Below are 20,025 nucleotides of genomic sequence, written 5' to 3' on the forward strand. Positions count from 1 at the left end.
TTTTGCAAAATACTGAAACTCAACTCAGTCATTGAGAAGATGACATTTCTTAACATAATTTTTCTAGTCTAGCTATAAATGTCTAATGAAGCCTAGGCGGAAGTTCAGTTGAAGAAACAATTACTTAACCATTTCCGCCTCCGACAGAGGCCAATCAGCTTTGAACCATACCACCACAAAAGCAACTCAACATCCATAGTTCACCTTAAAAGGTCTGTACATCCACATTTCTGTCTGCTACCCAAAGTGCAGGCAGTGGTTGCGCTATGTCGGACTTCGATTCAGATGACCCTGATTCAACCCACCTCCATCCCCTTCTCCATTATCGTAGCTAAAGCTTCATCAGACTGTCATTCCTCCCAGACTCTTATTGCATTCCCTATCTTATTTTAAACAGTCAGGCAGAAGACCACGATGTTGAGCCTGGTTCTACCAAAGGTTTCTTACCAAAGGGGAGTTTTTCCTCTTCACTGTCGCTTCATGCTTGATAATCATGAACAGGTTCATGCATCTGGTGTTAATCAAGCTGGACTTCCACTTTCCTGGTCCCCAAGTGAAGCACTGGTATATGGTCACGCAGTCCACTGGATCTCTCCATACAGCTCAAGCACATTGTCTAGCCAGCCACTCCACCACCAGGTTCAGGCTTGGGGGGAAACATTCCTATTCTTTACTCCTATTTATGCATATCAAAGCAAAATTCAGTTCTAATGTTTCCTGCCAAGATCAGAGCACCAAAGACTAAAGTAATTGTATCATTTAAATTCTTCTAATTGTCTTTTCTTTCCATGTAAGTTTTTCAGATTGAAATAGAAATCAGGCTTGGGATTTGACTTGGCCTTATTAACATTGATATTATTTGATGTTGATGAGTTTTATGTTAGGGGAGCAGGTGTTATCCCACTCAAAGATTCTGATGCTGGTCATTGTCAGTTAAATAAGACTCACTATGGTTCAGAACTTATGTAAGGATCTGAAAAAAAAGAAATGTCGTCATTCATATCTGAGACCTTTTAAAAGAATATGTTGCATGACAGAGGGCAGTGGAAGTGCTAACAGTGCACAATTTGGAATTCTTTACTGTGGGCTGTAACCATTGTTTTGACAGCAGTTTAAACATTAATGGCTATGTGTTGAGTTATTTTGAGTTACAAAAATGTAAGGCTTTACTCACAAAGGTAAGGTAAAGATGAAGTCTTCTAAGGGGGTGTTGATTATTACTTGGTTTAAACTTATACTCCACATATTATTGGGTCTTTGTGGCATTCTTTGCTCTGAAAATCCTCTGAGTTCTGCTTTAGTTTTAATATGTGTATACTGGCATGTAAACCTTCGGTTGGAGATATGTTTTTTTTAGTTCCCATTGTTAAAGGGGTTTGATACAGATAGATATGTAAAAAGAAAACAAAATTCTATGCCATGTTCCAATTTTTTGCACTTCACAAAACACTTTGCTTTGTGTGAATATAATATATAATCACAACACAATAGTTTCCTGTTCTAAAGTCTCAACATTAATAGTAGTTAAAATGATAAAACGCTTTTTCATACCTTTGCAAGAGACTGTACACATGAATTTAAAAAAATGGGACTCAAATGTCAAAAGGAATTTTATAGTAATATACATTTTATTTAAATATAAATAATTAAACATAAAATGTATTGGATTAAACATTATTTTAATTATAAAATGAAACCCTAAGAATGTACAAACTATTTGTTCAGCTAGTCCGCAATGGATTGACCACTGGCAGTTTTATAAACGGTTGCATCAGTTTCTTTTTTTTTGTTTAGTAAAATGTACATCAACACTGACACATAACATTAACTTTAGTCATTATATGCTCACAGCAAAACCCACACATGCACCAAGAACTTCAGGAATCAGAGATAAGTCAGTAGCTGTCAGAAAGTGGGGTAAACAATACTCTTCAAAGTGTGTCTCTAACATAGTTAATTTAAAACCCGCAGATGTATTATCTACAGAAAGACAAAACAGCAGCAACACCTGCAGCTCTAAAGAAGGTCGTGAATGACAAAAACTTAAACCTTTTCTCCAAGTTGCTGGAAGCTGTTCAGTTGAATTCAGCTTCAGCAGTCAAAACCCACAAATATTGTAAGACTATCCATATTGTGTACATGTTTATTATTTATGGTTTTGTTGACTTTACATGTATATACTACCTGCATAGGAATTTGTTGATACTGTTCTTTGTTACTCATATCACACCCAGGTGTATAGAATGCATCAACAGCATGACATATTTTTAACATGTTAAGTTTAGACTTTGCTGTGGAGAATATTTACATAGTAAAATCAGTTATTTAGTTTTTCAGTTGGCCTTTGTATTTGAACAAATAATTTAAGAAACTCGTACTACCGATTAAGCAATTAAAAGTAATCTAAACTAAAAGCACTGCAATAATATAAAGTAGTTTCATAGTTTTTTTACCATCGGCTCTTTACCCTCATAGTTTCAAACTGTCAATATCATTACTTTGTTGACAGATTTTTCATTGTAATACATAGTGTCTCCTTTAAGTGTTTTACTGGGACATAAGCTGACAATCAGCTGACAAGCAGCCAATTTTATGTGTGCAGTACGATTTGAGATGGGTGAGAAAATCCTAATGATTATAAGTAGTCAATTAAGTAATAACGAAAATTATGTTTTTTAATTGAGTGTCTGTTTGTCGAGTAGACATTTGTTTGTCTTTAGACAAAAAGAAGTCAGAGTCATAATTTATGGAATGAGTGGCTGTTCTGTAAATTAGCCAATATGAGTCAGAACAATGGGTCCATTGTTTTAATTTCTTTTAATAGGTTATGCAGGGTTTAGACTCTGATGTGATTTAAAAAGGGTACTGCTTACTGCTTTTTAATCTGTCAGTCGACAATCACTGGCATGGTTAATGTGTTCAATACTCATTAATTAGTGCAAATTTATTAATTTTTTTTATAGCAAGTTGTAGTAAAAGTTCTGTCTGGAAACCCATAAAAATGCAACTAACAGTGTTTGTTTACTGAATGTGGGAAATACTTTTTTCACAATTTTCTCTCAGTTTCCCAGAGTCAAGAATTTCACATCATTGGTCACACTCCTTGGTTTGGGGACAAACTAAATATCCATCCCCTCTCTGATAAACACTTAAGCTTTCTGTGTTGTTTTTCCTTCTGTCAGCTTTATGAGAACAACAAAACACTCTGAGTTTTGCTCCTGGTGCATAAAAACAAAAACAACACACAGATTTCTGTGCCAGTAGTGTCTATCCAAGCAAGTAGAGAACTGAGCTGTGTTTATGAGAGCAAATTGTTTAGTTTTTTTAAGTAATGTAATTACAACCATTTTTATATTGTTTAAAATACATTGTTTTATTTATGATTATTTCATTTAACTTCTAGTTCCATCAAACTTCTATTTTGGTTTTCCTATCACATCAACTTTGCCTTGTCATTGCCCTCTAGTCCTGATTAAAATGCACAATCTGACCTCAGTGCCTCTCCATTCCCTGTCTTGTTCCTAATCTATCCTTTCCTCTTCTCTACCTCATCATATATCTCCCACCTCTTCTCCTTCTTTCTCCTAATCCATTTTCCTGCAGTGTCCTGAGGGGCTAAGGCCAATGAAGGATGGCTCGGGTTGCTATGACTACTCCAGAGGCATTGACTGCACGGATGGCTTCAATGGAGGCTGTGAACAGCTGTGCCTCCAGCAGCTTGTACCACTTGAAGATGACCCTACTTCCAACAATGTTCTTATGTGTTGCGGGTGAGAATGGCTGCTATTAAGAAAATGTCAGTGCTAGTGAAAAGCAGTTTTCATACTCCTTAATACAGCCGTAGGAATTGCTTGGTACACCCCAGATTCAGTAGATTTTGAGTTACAAAAAATTACAAAACTGTAAGGCAGTTTTCTTTAGTATGACTTTATCAGTTTCTTACACATTTGAAGAAATTTTGGACCAATCATTCTTACAATGTGTCAGTTTATTGAGATGTAAATGCATTCATTGAAGTTTTTTATGTTCTTGCCTCAGGATTTCAGTCAGGCAGAGATTTGGACTTTCACTGCATCACTGCAAAAATTATATGATTGATAGATCAGATTAATCAAAGCCTTAGCTGTCAGACAATAGCCTCGTGTTTCACATGTAGAGAAAAGTTCTTGGTTGACCCAATAAGTGGTTGGTCTGTGCATACCTCCACTACGCTATGGACAGGAACTAGAACACTACTAAACAAGAAAAGTCCCTCTCAAAAAATATTGTAGAGAAAAAACAATTGCTTATTTAGATGTTTCTTTAGTTTCCACACCATTTTTTTGTTTAGATTCCTTTCCAGCTTTTCTTTTATGAGCCTCATTACAATATGTCTTGGTTTCATAGAGTATTAAGTAACACATTAGGTACTGGATATTTTAGACCACCAAACTGCATTTAATCTGTTTATATTCAATAGGTGGAAGAAGCGGCTTATAATAATAATTGATCGAAAACATCTGATTAACTTTTTCTGGCTGCTTTTTAACTCTTATCAAATGATAAGATAGAGGTTATCAAATTAAATTACTGAATGATTTTTTTCACATAGCTCTATCAGAATGGTGTGTCTGCGGACAGGGAATATTGCTTATTTGTTAATTAGGTTTTAATGGCAAAATTTAATTAAAATTTGTTCCTCAGTCTGGTACCCATTTAGAAGTGTAAATATGAAAACAATCTGCAAAAACTCCATTGTATGTGGCTTGTAGACAATGTTTCTTTTATTGCAACTGCCCTTCATCTTAATAGCAAAATATTTTGTTTTTTGTCATTTCTTATTTAATCAAACTATTTAAGGGTAAGATAGTTTTCAAAATTATTTTCATTTCAAAGATCTTGAAATTTACATGATTTTTCTTCCAACTTCAAATACACTATAATGACCAAATATTGTCTAAAATACACACATGAATCAAATTGTTGGTAGTTTCATGAGAGAAAAACCCACAATGTTCACTCATGAAAAACTATGGTATCCTTCATCTTTTTTTTTTTTTCACAATCTTTTGAGGCATTCACTACAATCAAATGATTCTTTCAACTATCAATGAGGCTTTGCTCCTGTCAGCAAGTGTTTAGCTTTTATTTTGTTGAAAGACCATGACATGAGAAAAAGCTCTCTGACACTGGGCAGCACATTTCTCACCAGAATCCCTAGAGTTTTGTTTGTACTGTGTAGATATTCAAGGAACCCTGTGCCAGATGAAGCTGAACAGCCCCAGAGCATAACAAAGTCCCTATGTTTATCTTCTGTCAGCATAGAGCAGATATCTCTTGGCAAAAAGTTCAAATTTTGTCACATCTGTCCATAGGACATTCTCCCAGAAGCTTTGTTGCTTGTCAACATGTAGTTTGGCATAATTCAATCTCACTTTTTATGATTTGTTTTCAACAATGGTGTGCTCCTTAGTCGTCTCCTATTGAGTCCCCCTTGGCTCAAACAGTGACAGATGGTGCAGTCTGACTCTGATGTTCCTTGAGCTTAAAGTTCACCTTTGATATCTGAATAACTTTTTTTATTGGCTCTTTTGCTACCATTCATATTATCTGTCTCTTTGATTTATCATCAAGTTTCCTTCTCTGGCCATGTCACGGGAAGTTGGCCACAGTGCCATGGATCTTAAATTTCTGAAAAGTGTGTATAACTGTAGTCACAGAAATATAGAGCTGATTGAAGATGGTCTTACTGCCTTTACCTTTAACCTGCTTTTCCAATTGTTTTCTTTTTAATCTCTTGAAACAACTCTGTCATTCTCTACCTCTGGTTAATGTTGAGTTTGGTACGCACCAAGTCACCAAAGAGCCCATTGACTACCTGTAGTCAATGTTTTTAAGAGTGTACACACCTGTGATACTAATAAATGGACACACCTTTATTAAACATGTCCCTTTAATCACATTATTTTCATTCTTTCTATGGGTACCATCCAGTTTCATGATTTTAAATCTTTTAAAATAATTCTGTTGAAGCATGACATTATGATTATTTATAGTTTTGTGAGTTTCAAGATATTTATGTGATCATTGTGGGTTTTATTTCATTAAACAATGGCACCAACATATTTATAGATGTGTGAATGTCACATTTTTGTAATCTTATACAGGTCCACTCATAACATTTAAGTTTAAAAAAGGCACACCTGTGGATTTAAGAAAGACAGACAGTAAGTGTAAAGTTTAAAGAATAAATCCATATTTTAGTGGCATAATGGTCGACCATCACAACCTTTAGATCCCTGAAAGCATAATATTCATTTGTTCCAAGAATACCCAAGTATAAACAGCCGATCAAGCTAATGCACTACTTAAGAAACATTGGCCCCATTTACACTACGCTTTTAAAACCGAGCCGAAATCGTTCAAAGCACGGTAACCAAGATAAGTGTTAAGTGTAAATGACACACACAACCGAACCATGCTAAACTAGTACTGGTTCATCAGTAGGGCTTGGCGCGGTTCAGTTGGCTCTGTTCTCAGTGAACAAACAGCACATGAGCAGACTGCGTCATCTCAGACATTCATAAAAAATACTAGCTTCCCTACGGTGCCCCACAATTTCCAGTGATGATCCTGCTTAGCAGTGTGATGAAACCTCAACGTCTGTCCTTGTTTCCTGCATCTATGAGCCCTGATTAGGTTATCATCTGTTGTATCCAATTCCCTAAAGCCGACTCTGTCGAGTAAATTCACCAAAGGCTGCCTTCTTCGCCTGACTCTCCGCAAACAACGAAATATCACAATTATAACAAAATTTCCCTGAATGTTACGGGCGGCACTTGATTTGCTTGATTCCCTCCTTATATCCTAGAGAGAAGTAGTACCTTAGATAGTCACTAGGAGGCAAGAAACTGTGCTAGCATGAAGTGTAAACGGTCGTAAGGAACTGAGCACGGCATGGTTAACTGATCCAAGCTCGGTCCGAACTCGGCACAGATCGGTTTAATGTAAATGGGTAGTGGTGTAAATGGGGCTATTGTCCCAGAGAATAATATTTAGTGGAAACTGTAAATATTAAACCAAGAAAAAAGTAAAGGCTGTTGTGAAGATGCTGGATTAGGGTTATATTATTTACAGTAAACTAGTCCTCTCTGACATAGCCTAAGAGGAAGAGGCCAAATGCAACATTAAAATACTCACAGAAAATCTTTATATAAAGAGATAATGAAATCAATGTATTTGAAACGGGTGGTTGTTGTTACATTTAAAAGAAAATAATATGAAAATATGAACATATACAAGATTGTATTGGAGTGGAGGCATCCGGGTATGTGGATATCTCACGACTGGTCGAAATATGTTGATTTTAGAACAACACAAATTTAATAAATAGGGTACATTTCAATCATATTATTAATGAATCAGTGGAAGATTGCGTTGTATCTCATAATGAAACAAGTAGTTGTTAACTGGTACAATGCAACATTTTTTATTGTAATTTATTAAATAGGTTATTTATGGTTTGTAATGACATACAAACCACCCTATTTTAGTAGATTGCCTCATCAGCATGTTATAATTAATCCAAGAAACAGTTTGTTCTAAAGCGTCTCTATTTCTGGGGCCAAAATAGAGGCAGACTTGGATATGTTCACATTCTCCAATGTACTTTTTTTATTTGCATCTCCTGAAAGTGGTTAAAAAAGAAAAAAGTACAGAACAAGACCTTTCACCTTTTGTGTGTGTATGTTCAGATATCTTGCTTTGTGCTGACAGCTTCTGCCTCATCCACAGGTGCGTGCAGGAGTACAAGCTGGCAGGAGATGGGCGCTCCTGCCTCCTGCAGTCAGAGAACTGTGAGGGACCAAAATGCCCGAGGCAGGATGTCCACTTCAATGACACTCTCTTTGGTGAGATGCTGCATGGATACAACAACAAAACGCAGCAAGTCAACTTGGGACAGATATTCCAAATGACCTTCCGGTAATTTATGTTCACATACCCACATGACACCACCACAAAGATTTGCTGTGTGATTTTTATTTATGTGTTTTTACCTATATTGACAAGTTCAAGTTCCAAAATATATTCACCTTAACCTTATTTCGGTCCTGCATCATCTTTCTTTTAATCCTTAACAGCTTTTAAAACAGCACATTTTTTACAAAAAATACTGGCAGTCTAAATACATATCTGTAGAATTATTTTTTTTTTTATCCTTAAAAGGTTAGATTCAGAAATAAGTTTTCTCTTGCTACTTATTTAAGAAGCTTTAAGAGTCCATTATCTGAGTTGTTGGTTTACTGCATCCCTGCTTGCACAGATGTGGGTATTGTCCTTGCATTTCGAGGCATGAACAGTGATAAGTGTGAGTGAGCGGAGGATTGAGACTTATCCTGTGGCAGTTCTCCTTAAACTGGCAGCCTCCTGAAGATCTGGCACAGTATGATAAGTTGCATGCTGTCTATAATAAAAAGCCCGATATAGCAGGATGATGAAGGCCCATCTATGCATGAATGCAATTCACATGAAAAAATACGCTCCAACCATATCTCACATTGGTTTTTATCTTTAACTTGTTCTACAGTCTATCTGTTTCATTCCACAAATTTTTTTGTGAGTTTTTTCAGTCTTGTTATCATGTTGTGCTTTTAATCAGTTCTGGCTTTCTGGTCACAGTATCACCATTTTGCTACTAAAAATATAATAGCTGATACCATTATCTGACTGGTGTATGTCTGTAAAACCACAGTATCTGTCTTTGACAATCAGGCAAAAACAAAACAATTCACTTTATTGCAAAAATGCCTTTTTTGAATGATTAATATCTTGGGGACAATTGATTGGAATTGACACTAAAATGCCTGGTATATAAAAAGCATAGTAGCTGCCTTTGGGAGAGATTTAATTGATCTTTGATTTATAATGCACCTAAATTTTTTTTGCAGGTGGGCAGGCAGACAGGAAAATATCTAGTTTTATTTCAATTAAAACACTACTTTACTAATTGTAATTCACTTCTAAAGAGTTGGTCCCAAAGGGAAATGAAAGGTTGTGGTAACTCATAGGGTCTGTCTTGCAGCAGTCCGGGAGAAAACAAACTGTTCTCATTTAACAGTCTTCTAAACAGCATGCTCAGAGTAGTCTAAAGTTTTCCTCATATTATGGAGGATTATTCATGTCGAGAGGTTCAAAGGGAAGTCCTAGAACGTATTCTTGTAGTATTTCCATGTAGATGGCTTCACAGTTGCATATCAAATCAAGTTTGCTGTCCAGGTTAAGGCAAAGGTATATATTCCTCTAGCGGCTCCAGTTCTTCTCCTATGATGTTAATATGAATAAACTTGTTCTCCTTTTTTTATAACATCTAGAATCATCACCTTTGCTCACTTTTATGATCAGATAATTTTTTTACACACCATTTTACATAGTGGTTCACTAGCTCCCTATAATCAGCTTCTTGTCCAACTCTGATGCACCCATCAAACTGCAAGTCATGTCAGTGTTTGTGCAGACAGGACTCTGTCTTTCTCTCAAAGTCAGAGATGTACAGTACAGCGTAAAAAGGAATGGTGAGAGAACTTTCCTCTGTGGTGCCCCTGTGCTGCTACCATAGCAGCCATTCAAAATGGCCCGTTCTAGTCAAACGCCAGCTAAATGGCAGCCAACTTCCCTGCAACTCCCAGCAAAATCCCCTCCAACTTCCAGCTACTGGCCTTCTCCTGAGCATGCAATTTTTTTTAACTCTGACTCTGACCTTTCACTGAAATACAGGGTCTGATCAGGAGATAAAGCTTCTTTTTAGAAGATCAAAGATTGATGTTTAAAAGGGAATTGAGGGGGATCAGACAAGTGCCCATCAAGGAAAGTGGGGAAATTTTGAATGGCTACTACTGTAACTACCTCATTAGACACTTGACCCTTCAGTCTCACAATCTGTGGTGTTTGTCAGGTAGTCTTTGATAGAGGGGATGGCTGTTGCTTCCAACTGAGTCTTCCGGAGTTTCTGACAAAGTAAATATGGATGAATGCGCTAAATGCAATAAAGATTGATTTCCTCCACCGCTCCACCACTCTCATCTCTTTGCTCCAGCTCTGCACCTTTAGTGCCTCTTTTTCAATGCATTTTGGATGTGTGAATGTAGTTAAAATATTTTTACATCCTTTGAGTTGTTAATGAGCTGCTCCTAGGTGTAAAGAAAAATGTTACTGTTGCTATGGTATATTAACAAATGTCCAAAGATCAAAAGATTTTGGAAAAACTCCTCACAGATGAACGGCAGCCAACACCAGAGGTAAAACAATTAAAGAAAAAAAATGTAACTCATATAAAAGAAACCTTACTCTGCAAACTAAGGAAATTTAATTATTTTAAAAATGATAACAGAACAAGCAGAACTACTCCAATATGCAGCCACCTGAAACAACAGAGTTATAGAAAATAAATACATTTTTTAATTAAGAAATTGTGTGCCATGCCCTTTAAATTGTTTTTAAATAATTGCATTACCATTTGAGACATTGTTAATTTATATTCTGTTACTTTAAACAGAATTGAACGCTAAAATAAACAGAGGTTTTTATGCATCCATGTTATACATTGAATTTTTACATAAAAAATTATAAAAAAAAATATAATAATAAAAAAAAAAGTATTTTTTGAAGTAGAGAACAACAATTGTTCATTTTAGTATATAAACAATTCCCTGATTCACATATTTTATAAAACACCTGAACTGACCGTTTTTTTATTTTTTATGGCTTAATGAGAGCATGGCTTAGGCTGCCCTGCAAGTCTTTAAACCTGGGTTTGAATGGCGACAAAGTCATTCTTAAGCACATATCAAGGTGCTCATTCGTGATCCTTCATCGATATTTCTTTTTTATTATGTTCATGGTGGAGAATCCTGCTTCACAGCAGCAGATTGAGCCAAACATTCTCAAAATATGCAGGGTCATCTTTGAGCAAGCCATTTCACTTTCCTTTCAACAGTTCACTGCAGTTCTTCCAGAAGTCCACACTTTATCTTCTTTCTTTTTCTCATCATATCCTCCTTCTTTCTCATCGCCCCGTTTGCCAAAGGTTTGCCTGCTGTGTCTAAAAGTGGCTTGCCACAGTGACCCAGACTGACACAGCTCATTGGCTAATTTGTATCATGTGTAGCCTGGTCTCGGGTGCTCCGGAAGGCTTTACCATATTAACAGGAGAAGCGGCACAAGTGAAGTTAGACACTGTAGTCGGACAACATGCAGTAGGTGAGTCCGGATCCGAACCGCAGTCCACTAATCCGTGACCTCTGGCCTAGAGCATTTCATTGAAAAGAGACTACTGCCGAGTGACGCTGGCCAATAGAGGGATCAAGATCGCCGTCCCACTCACCTAATAAACTTAATTAAGACAGAAAAAAAAATATATATAATAGTTAGAAATATATTAATATATTTTTAGATGTGCATAAAATATTTCATATTTAATGACAAGTAAAGATGTTTCGTTGATTGTCAGATTGGTGACGTATTTCTGCCCGGGGGCACAAAAATCTTTGGCCATTGACTCTTGTTAAAAGTTCTACATGCACTGTAGCTCGTCTTCAGTGCAAAAGATAGGATCATCCTAGGGCCCAGAGCTGAGGCAAGTTTATTGTACACCACCTACTTCCACAGAGTTGACATCACAGTCGTCTGTTATAAAGTGCTACTGATGACAGGTTTATATAGTTATCTAGCAACAAGGTGTGGCTAGCTGCATGAAGCGAGGCCTCATTTTTGAAACATCAGGATCTGACACAACAGCGGTTAAGACAGTTATAATTTAAGTATGATTTTTCATATGCTCTTTTTTGTTGTTGGGATTCATGTAAATATACTGGTGTGATACCTTAGTATACATTTGGTTTTTGGTATATGTTTATTTTGAAGTTATAGACCCCTGGAGAAAACTCCAGCAGCCGCCACTGCTACTACCGAAACACAAATTTGGGTAGTAGTGCTGATTTGGTTTTGAAGATAGAATTAACTTTAATTACGGCCATAACGTTGCCATCCCAGCAGACGTTTGTGCTGTGCACATTTCCTAATATTAAGTTATTGCGTAACATGTGGTTCCTGAATATAACCTATTCAATGTCAATGCCTTTGTCAGTTGAACAACATACTGCTGTCATTTTGCACATCTCTGATGTTGCTGCTATTTTCAAAAATCCGTTACTGTAAAAATGTCCATATCTGCATATTAGTTATTTATTCTCCAGGTGCAGTTTTAATATTGTTAAAATATTTTACAGCACAGTATTTTATTGGTTATGTTTTAAATCTTCACTATCAGCTTATTCTTATACATTTTTCTAAGGTCCATGTTTGTGTGTCCATTTTTTCTATAGTATTTTTGCTGTTGTTAACACCTTAATTTTTCTATTCTGGGACAATAAAGGGATTTTCTATTCTATTAAGTGGCTGGAAGGATTTTTTGTCTTAATATTTAGTAAATGGGCAGCCTCCCAGACCCTTCACTTTGGCCCTCCCTTTGCCCCTAGTAACCACATAGCAATCCCTGTCAAGTTCTTGCTGTCGGCATTTCACATTTATTGTGAAACAGCGTTCTCTGTAAACAGCTTTTGAAACGCCTTTGGGAGACCATCATTTTTGGAAAAGCCCCAAAAGCACAGAAAAAAATACTTTCTTTCATCTAGACCTGCGTCTGGATGCAGGTCAAATTCAGCAGGACTTCCTTGTATATCTACCCCTGCAGAAATCACTGATGCTGGGTCGTGGACAGTAATAGAATGGGTAATGCGCTGGAGGTAAGGGAGGATGATGAGCTGTCCTTCTAGGACTCAATTAAAACAGCTTTTTTTAAAGCCACCTAAAAACCTCTTGAGAGCGTTCCTTATTTCTACCTTTGTTAACCAGTTCCTGATTGGTTGCCATGTTTCGATTTCACGGAAAAGTTCAGCTCTTTCCTACATTAGCGATCACTGCTCTCTCCATGCGGTGCTGCTGTTGGACAACACCTAAGGTCTATACAGTAGCATGAGGTGAGAGCGGAGCAGTGAACACCTTCAGCACGTGGGATTCACTGCTTGGGATTCACTGCCTGACCTTCCACATGCAGATGCATAGAAATTCTATGTGAATCCACGGCACTAGTGGCAGAAACCAAATTTGTTCTGAATTAGAGAAGATCCTTGTTGGAAAGAAAAAAGCAAAACAAAAACTGCATACTGTAAATAGAGAAGCACAAAAACACAAAATCTTGCATAAATAACACCCTTTTGGAGTTTTTTAAGAAAAACTTAAAGGAATAGTACACCCAAAACATGATTAGCCTTCATTTTCTACTCACCCCCATGTGAACAACACTCTGGAGTACTTTTTTGATATCTCAAATGCATCTGGAGATCTGGTATCTTCCGTAGCGTCGTGAACGCGCACGCGCGCGCTTTCAGGAAATCGTATACACTACTGTTTATGCTCTAAAAACATTCTAAATGACTTCGTTTCGAGTAAATTCTGGATGCTACCCACTCAGGACACTTGAGTACATTGGACGAGCAGTATGGAGGAATATTGACACCGTTTTTGTGGACTTTTATGGACCTTTCTGCCTCGGGCACCATAGACCTCCATTATTTGAATGTCAGCAGACAGCAAGAAGCATCCCAGATCTCCAGATGCATTTGAGATATCAAAAAAGTACTCCAGAGTGTTGTTCAGCATGGGGGTGAGTAGAAAATGAAGGCTAATCATGTTTTGGGTGTACTATTCCTTTAAAACACTTGTAGATCTAAACATCATGAAACTTACAAATTTTGCTTCTTTTTAAGGGATATGTTGTTGGGTGGGATGGTGAATGTCTTTGGTGGGAACTATTTCTAACTATTTTGTCCTAGGCCCAGCCAAGGCTGTCAGTTCGCCTGAGTTCATGGAGCTATACTGTACCTTTTTTTAACACTGAGACTGAATCTCTGGCCTAGAAATATGCTTCAAACCACAGATTAGGCCTTGGGTATCATCAGATACAAGATAAGAAAAATCTCTTCAGTTTGTATTGTTAAGTTTTAATTAAAAAAAAAAACATTTTTTTATATTTCCAAATATATAAATTTTAATTATTATAAATATAAGCATATATTTCTAATGTATTGTTTTATTATTTATATTTGTTTATTCCTTTGATGGTTTTCTTGCACAAAAAATGTATGCCATGCAAGAAAAATAACTAGATTAATATTATATTTAAAGATTTGATTAAATCTGTTTGTAAATTTAAATTGAAGCTGTCTGAAGCCGATCTACTTTTTTTTCAATTGAACGTTTTTACTATATCAAGTTATCTAATTTGCTTTGTAATTTGCTATTAAATGGCAAGGTTTAACAAAAGCATGAGTTAAAGTAAACCTATGAACTACTGTATGCAGCAATATGATTTGCTTTTTTAAATAACAATTGTACACAAACTAAAATGAGCTTCTTAGGACATTAAAAAGCTGTCTATTTCAGTTAGTCTGCTACTATAAGTCGACATTTAACTTGAGATAGAAAACAGTTAGAACTTGGATGGTTTTAGTTAGCTGGCTTTACTCTGTATCAGTGTGTGCCAAAGGGCCACATGTCAAGGAATGTGATGCTTATAAAGGATTGATAGGGATAAAGAGCTGTAGTGGGAATTGTTATCTTTGATCATCTCAAGAGCTGTAAGCTAAACAAGCCCTGACATCTACCTTCAGAGAATCTTTTAAACAAGATTGACATGTATACAGTCTAATATAGGAAAAGAACAAAAAAGCAAATGTTTTCTAATGGTTCACACGATTTAACCTGTTGGGAACTGCCTGATTCACTGACAGGGTGCAGTTTCACACATAAAAGAATGGCATGGTTTAGAGATTTTAACCACAGGAGAGAGATAGTCTTGATCCATTTGCCCTTAAGCAGTGGGGAGCCCAGTGGTTCCTTCGCCTCTAGTCTGCAGGTCTATACACCAGGTCAAATAAAGCAGAGACTTGTACTAAAGCCAGGACTCACCTGGGCTTTTGAAAGTGAGAGTTTTGAATTCGCTTCACAAGTTAACAAGCAATCTGATCTCGCTCTCTCTCTCTCTGACTCTCTCTCTCTGAGTGTGTGTATATATATATATATATATATATATATATATATACATACATATATTTATATATACATATATTTATATATATATATATATATATATATATATATTTATATATATATATGTCAGGCTAGAAAACTCCACCAGCCGGCCCTTGTATTTATTTATATGTATATATATATATATATATATATATATATATATATATATATATATATATATATATGTATATATATATATATATATATATATATATATATATATATATATATATATATATATATATACATATAAATAAATACAAGGGCCGGCTGGTGGAGTTTTCTAGCCTGACATAGTCCTACTCAATTCTAGTCAGAATATGAGTCTGATACTGCTCCATAGAGCTGTGATTATGGGGCGTGTTTTGAACGAACCGGGAAAAAAAATTCCTCTGCACTCAATTGGATAGACCTAGAACCAATAAGAGCAACGGAGTGCGTGACGTATGTTAAGCAACGCATAGTTGTTGTCAACAAAAGTCAAAGCGTGCAGTTTTACGCTTAGAATAAGAAGATGAGCCTTGATCACGTTTCTCTGTTCCTCTTTTAAAATTAATTTGCTGTCAATATCTTCTAGAACAGACCTAATAGCAGAATTTACACACCTCAACTCTCCAGCGGCAGCCATTGTTGTTGTCACCCATGCGCGCTTTAGTCACGTGGTTGATTACGTTACTGTTGATCATCTGTCCATCATCGTATAAAGCCCGCCCTGACAATTTGATTGGCCCACCAGATATTGTGCGAGCATACTCGCACTACTATTAAGCAATGCTAGACCGAACTTCCCGACCTCAAACGTTGTGGGTGGGACTAAGTTCGGAATGGCACCCAGGCTAGGAGTTTTCTCCAGGGGGAGCTATAAATTCAAAATAGATGTTTACCAAAAACCAATCAAACATATGCTAAGTTATCCCACCATTATATTTATATGAATGCCAAAAACAACAAACATTATAAAAACACTTTATAAAAACAAAACATGATTTTATGTACAGATTTCCTTTTTGTACATAAATCTTGCTCTTCTGAGGCTTTGTGAAGGCAAATCTGTGTTGTTGCATTGTCCAACATTGCTCCACGTACCTAAAAAAATAATGTGCCAGTTTCACAATGGAGAAGCCATTAGTCAGCTTTATATTTTTGTATATAAAACTATTTACTTTCTAAGAATGTGTTTATTTAAAAGCAACTATGCAAACTAAAAAGCACCTAGAAAAGTGCACAATATTAAGTTATTATTCATGTGAATCCCAGATTGTTCATGCTTCATTGCCTTTTCTAAAAAGTGCCCTAAATCAGTCCTACCTGTCTTTATTAATGCTGGGTCAGATCCTGACGTTTGAAAAAGGAGGCAGGGAAAGCAGGATAAAGTGTTAGCCCCGCTACATGCAGTTAGCCAAGCCTTCTTGATAAACCAGGTCTTGGAAAGGGCGTTTCTTACATAATTTTTCTCTCTCGCTCCAATAATTCTCCAACTCCCGTGACTCAACCTGTCAATCACCCGCAAAAGTCTGCGCTCTGGCAGGAGGTGGTGAGCAAATACGCTTCCTGTCATTTCAGGGGGGCAGCTATCTTGCTCCCAGAGTTCCCCTATACCTTTGTATTGCAGAGGAGCAACTTGGCATGTAAAACTTTTAACGAGAATCAATGGGCAGAGATTTTTGCGTCCTAGGGCGGAAATACATCACCAATCCGACAAAAAATGGAATGACGCTTTACTAGTCATTAAAGATTAAATATTTATCTTGCACATCTAAAAAAAAAAATATACATATATACACATCTGTCGGTTTGTCTTCCTACCCATCTATTAAATGTATGATGATTTGACCAATACCAAACCAACAAAACATAGACTCAAATTTGAGGACAGGGCTTTTGCATGAATAACTGGAACAAAATAGCTCTTCATGGAGATAACCAGACTGTATTTCCAGTGAGTTTTCTAGAAACTTTCCAATAATACACTTGGATAGGACTCTTTTCGAACACCCAGCCTCTTAAGTGATAATGTTGTGTCACTTACTCTCCTTGCAGAGGGTGTCATTATCTGCCTACCTTTACACTAGCCATCATTAGATGATTTTGTGGGCTATGAAATTACATTTCTCTATTAAATAATCCTTCTTCGTCAGTCTTACTAAAAGTTTAATGTTTTCAGTAATTTAATTCTAGGAAATAATTAGATATAACCCTCTGACAAAAGTAAATGCTTAAAATATCACTCTGCGTTTACGAAGTCTTTATATCAGTTTCTCTGTGAACTTAAATAGATAGAACTTAAAGGTGCTGTAGGAGATCTTGGAAAATTATCTCCAGCAAGCTATATTTTTAAACAAGCACAACCATGCCTCTCTGTTCAGACCACCCCTCGAAACCAGGCCTTCAAAACACATTAACGTGCATGCTGTCTGCAGCGCGTCTAGAGTAGCAGGAGCAGTGCTGATGATGCAGAATGCTATGATCACTCCTCTGAAACAGTTTATCAATTAACGTAAAATGCCTAAATCTGCCGGCAAAACATGTTCGCTTTTATCATCCTGGTGCCTACAGTTTGGATTAACTACATGAAAAACGCCTTTCAGTCGGTCGCCTCCGCCATGGCAAACTGCAAAGAGGCGACCAGGCCAGAGGCTGCTGTTGAATAGGATTCCTAGTGACAGTGCTCCGCTGGTGTATTGGGGTCTGAGCAGCTCCGACAGAAATATTTGAGGCAGGATAGTAATCTGGATGAACTGACTGCACTGACAATGTTTTCAGGTGGACTTTCTCACTTCAAAATAGATTCAAACTACTTTTTACCCACTGATCACAGCAAATATAGCTGCCATTGTTACAAGCAAAGAAAGGATAGGGCAGCTGCGCCCAAAATGCATCAGACCGTCTTTTTCCACCGCGCAGCAAGAGCAGCAACCGGGATTTTTGTTGACTACAGCGCGACCGAACCTGACCCGGTGAAGGTAGCCTGGACACCTACGTCCCCGTGCTTCCCCCGCCTGCCTTACCAGTCCCCATTCCCCCTCCTCCGGCTAAGGACGGGCGGCCGATGGCTCTCTGCTTAGGTCTTGTCCATTCAGCTGTCCAGCAGTCGACACTCCCCATCCCCCACCCCAGAAAAAAAGTGTCCTCCTTTTCAGAAACCCATATCAGAAATGCTTAAGCTGAGCATCAGAACTAAACTTGTAAAGGAATAAAAAATGAAGCAGCACGTAAAGCTACTCTTGCTGCTTTAAGTGTGAACGTAGCATAATAGTGGCTAGCTTCCAGCCATGGCGTCCTGCACGAGCATTGGGGCGTCGATTCACTCATGTGTCACGGTATGCGCACAGGGGGGAGGGACAAACAGATGACCATGATTGACATGTCAGGAACCAATCGTGTACAACGGACCGTCTTTTGTGATTGGTTGGGGTTATTCATTGATTTCACACTATAGCAGGGACCATTTATTTTAGTTTTTCTTCCAGACCTTCTATTCCACTGCTTGCTAAGCGGCTGTGGGGAGATCTGTAAGCCACATCGTAAAAAATGCGTCAGAAAAGATCTCCTTCTACACCTTTAAAACATATTTAGTATTTACATAATTCTTACTTTTTAGATGCACCTATGTGTCTTTTGACTGATTGCTAGTAACTTCACCAGGAGACTCAGAAACTGTTATGTTTCAAGTGATATTCTCAAGGAAATATGAAATTCCCTTACAATCAAGGTAATGTTCATAAATATTTTATTGGCTGTCCCTAAAAACATCTAATGAATATTGTATCAAAATGTAGCTATTTCCTCTTAACAAGCATCAAATGACTGCTCAACCCAGCTCTCAAGCCAATATCTCCCTGGCTTTATAAATTGGTCATTTGCTGTGGTTATTTATCTTTGCAAAAATCTTTGGTACATTTTTTCCACCAAGAGACTTCTGTAATTTGCAGAGAACTGCATGTTCTTTTTCTCATCTCGACACTCTTCACTTTATTACACCTTTTAAGTTTGCACCTGCTCCTAGAAGCTTGAAAAATGTTCATATTAATTGTGAGATCCACACATGGTGATACTTGCATATTCCCTTACAGCTGAATTCACAAAAAGCAGATTGCTTGCAGATAACAGGTAAAACACACTTCCAGGCTGATATGTCTGCATCAGTAAAGAACACCTTCTTGAAATAAAGTGCATTTGAAACTAGTGCAGGAAGCATAATACAGACTGATCTGTGGCAAAAATTCTGGTCCTTTTCCAATGGCAAAGAAGAAGTGATGAGTGATTTCATTTAACTTCATTTTCAGGTGGAAATAATTGTTCATTCACAATCAGCAGATATTTTCTAGGAAAGAACATCAAACCCGATTTCCTCTAAACAAACTGATTTAAGCTATTTCAGTTAATATATTCAAAAATCAAATGTTTCATTCATCATTGTAAGTCTAACCACACAACCCAGGCACACAGGAGTGTAATACTTGACTCCCAGTGCTGCTAATTAAACATGTGTATTACGGCTTGTCATCTCACTTAACTCCTTATCCTTCATTTTCAAATCCACTGTGTCATTTGTCAGAAGAACAAAAGCTTTGTCTTCAGAAACAGTTGCTCCCATTAGATTCCACTTCACACTTTGTGTATTTATAGCGTCACTTTTCCAGTTTTATTCCTATTTTCCGCACTTATATTCACAACATCTTTGAAATGCAGATGTGACTCTTATTTCACAGCCCTCCCATCCCCCTTTTCCCCTCTTGCCTTAGCAATATATTGATTATCTCTCACTTAGCCAACACTTAATTCCCCTGCATCAGCAGCTCAAACGAAAAAATTTTAAATGATTGATATGAATTATGTTATAAGAAAGTTATTTTTGTTTTTGCAGTTATGAAAAATAATGTTGTGGTACTGGCACAA

At 37.0% G+C, this 20,025-nt stretch overlaps 1 protein-coding gene across 1 annotated transcript in view; it reads left to right on the top strand.

Annotated features, from left to right (window-relative positions):
• The window catches only part of LOC119794391 (astrotactin-2-like), a 425,475-nt gene that overhangs the window by 279,500 nt on the left and 125,950 nt on the right, over nucleotides 1-20,025 (top strand). Inside the window, exons 12-13 of the mRNA XM_038301931.1 lie at nucleotides 3,604-3,770; nucleotides 7,774-7,962. Coding sequence (XP_038157859.1) covers nucleotides 3,604-3,770; nucleotides 7,774-7,962 — 356 coding nt within the window. The remainder of the gene's footprint in view (nucleotides 1-3,603; nucleotides 3,771-7,773; nucleotides 7,963-20,025) is intronic.

Source organism: Cyprinodon tularosa, unplaced genomic scaffold (assembly GCF_016077235.1).
Source record: "Cyprinodon tularosa strain WSP-4 unplaced genomic scaffold, ASM1607723v1 ctg113, whole genome shotgun sequence".
Lineage (NCBI taxonomy): Eukaryota > Metazoa > Chordata > Actinopteri > Cyprinodontiformes > Cyprinodontidae > Cyprinodon > Cyprinodon tularosa.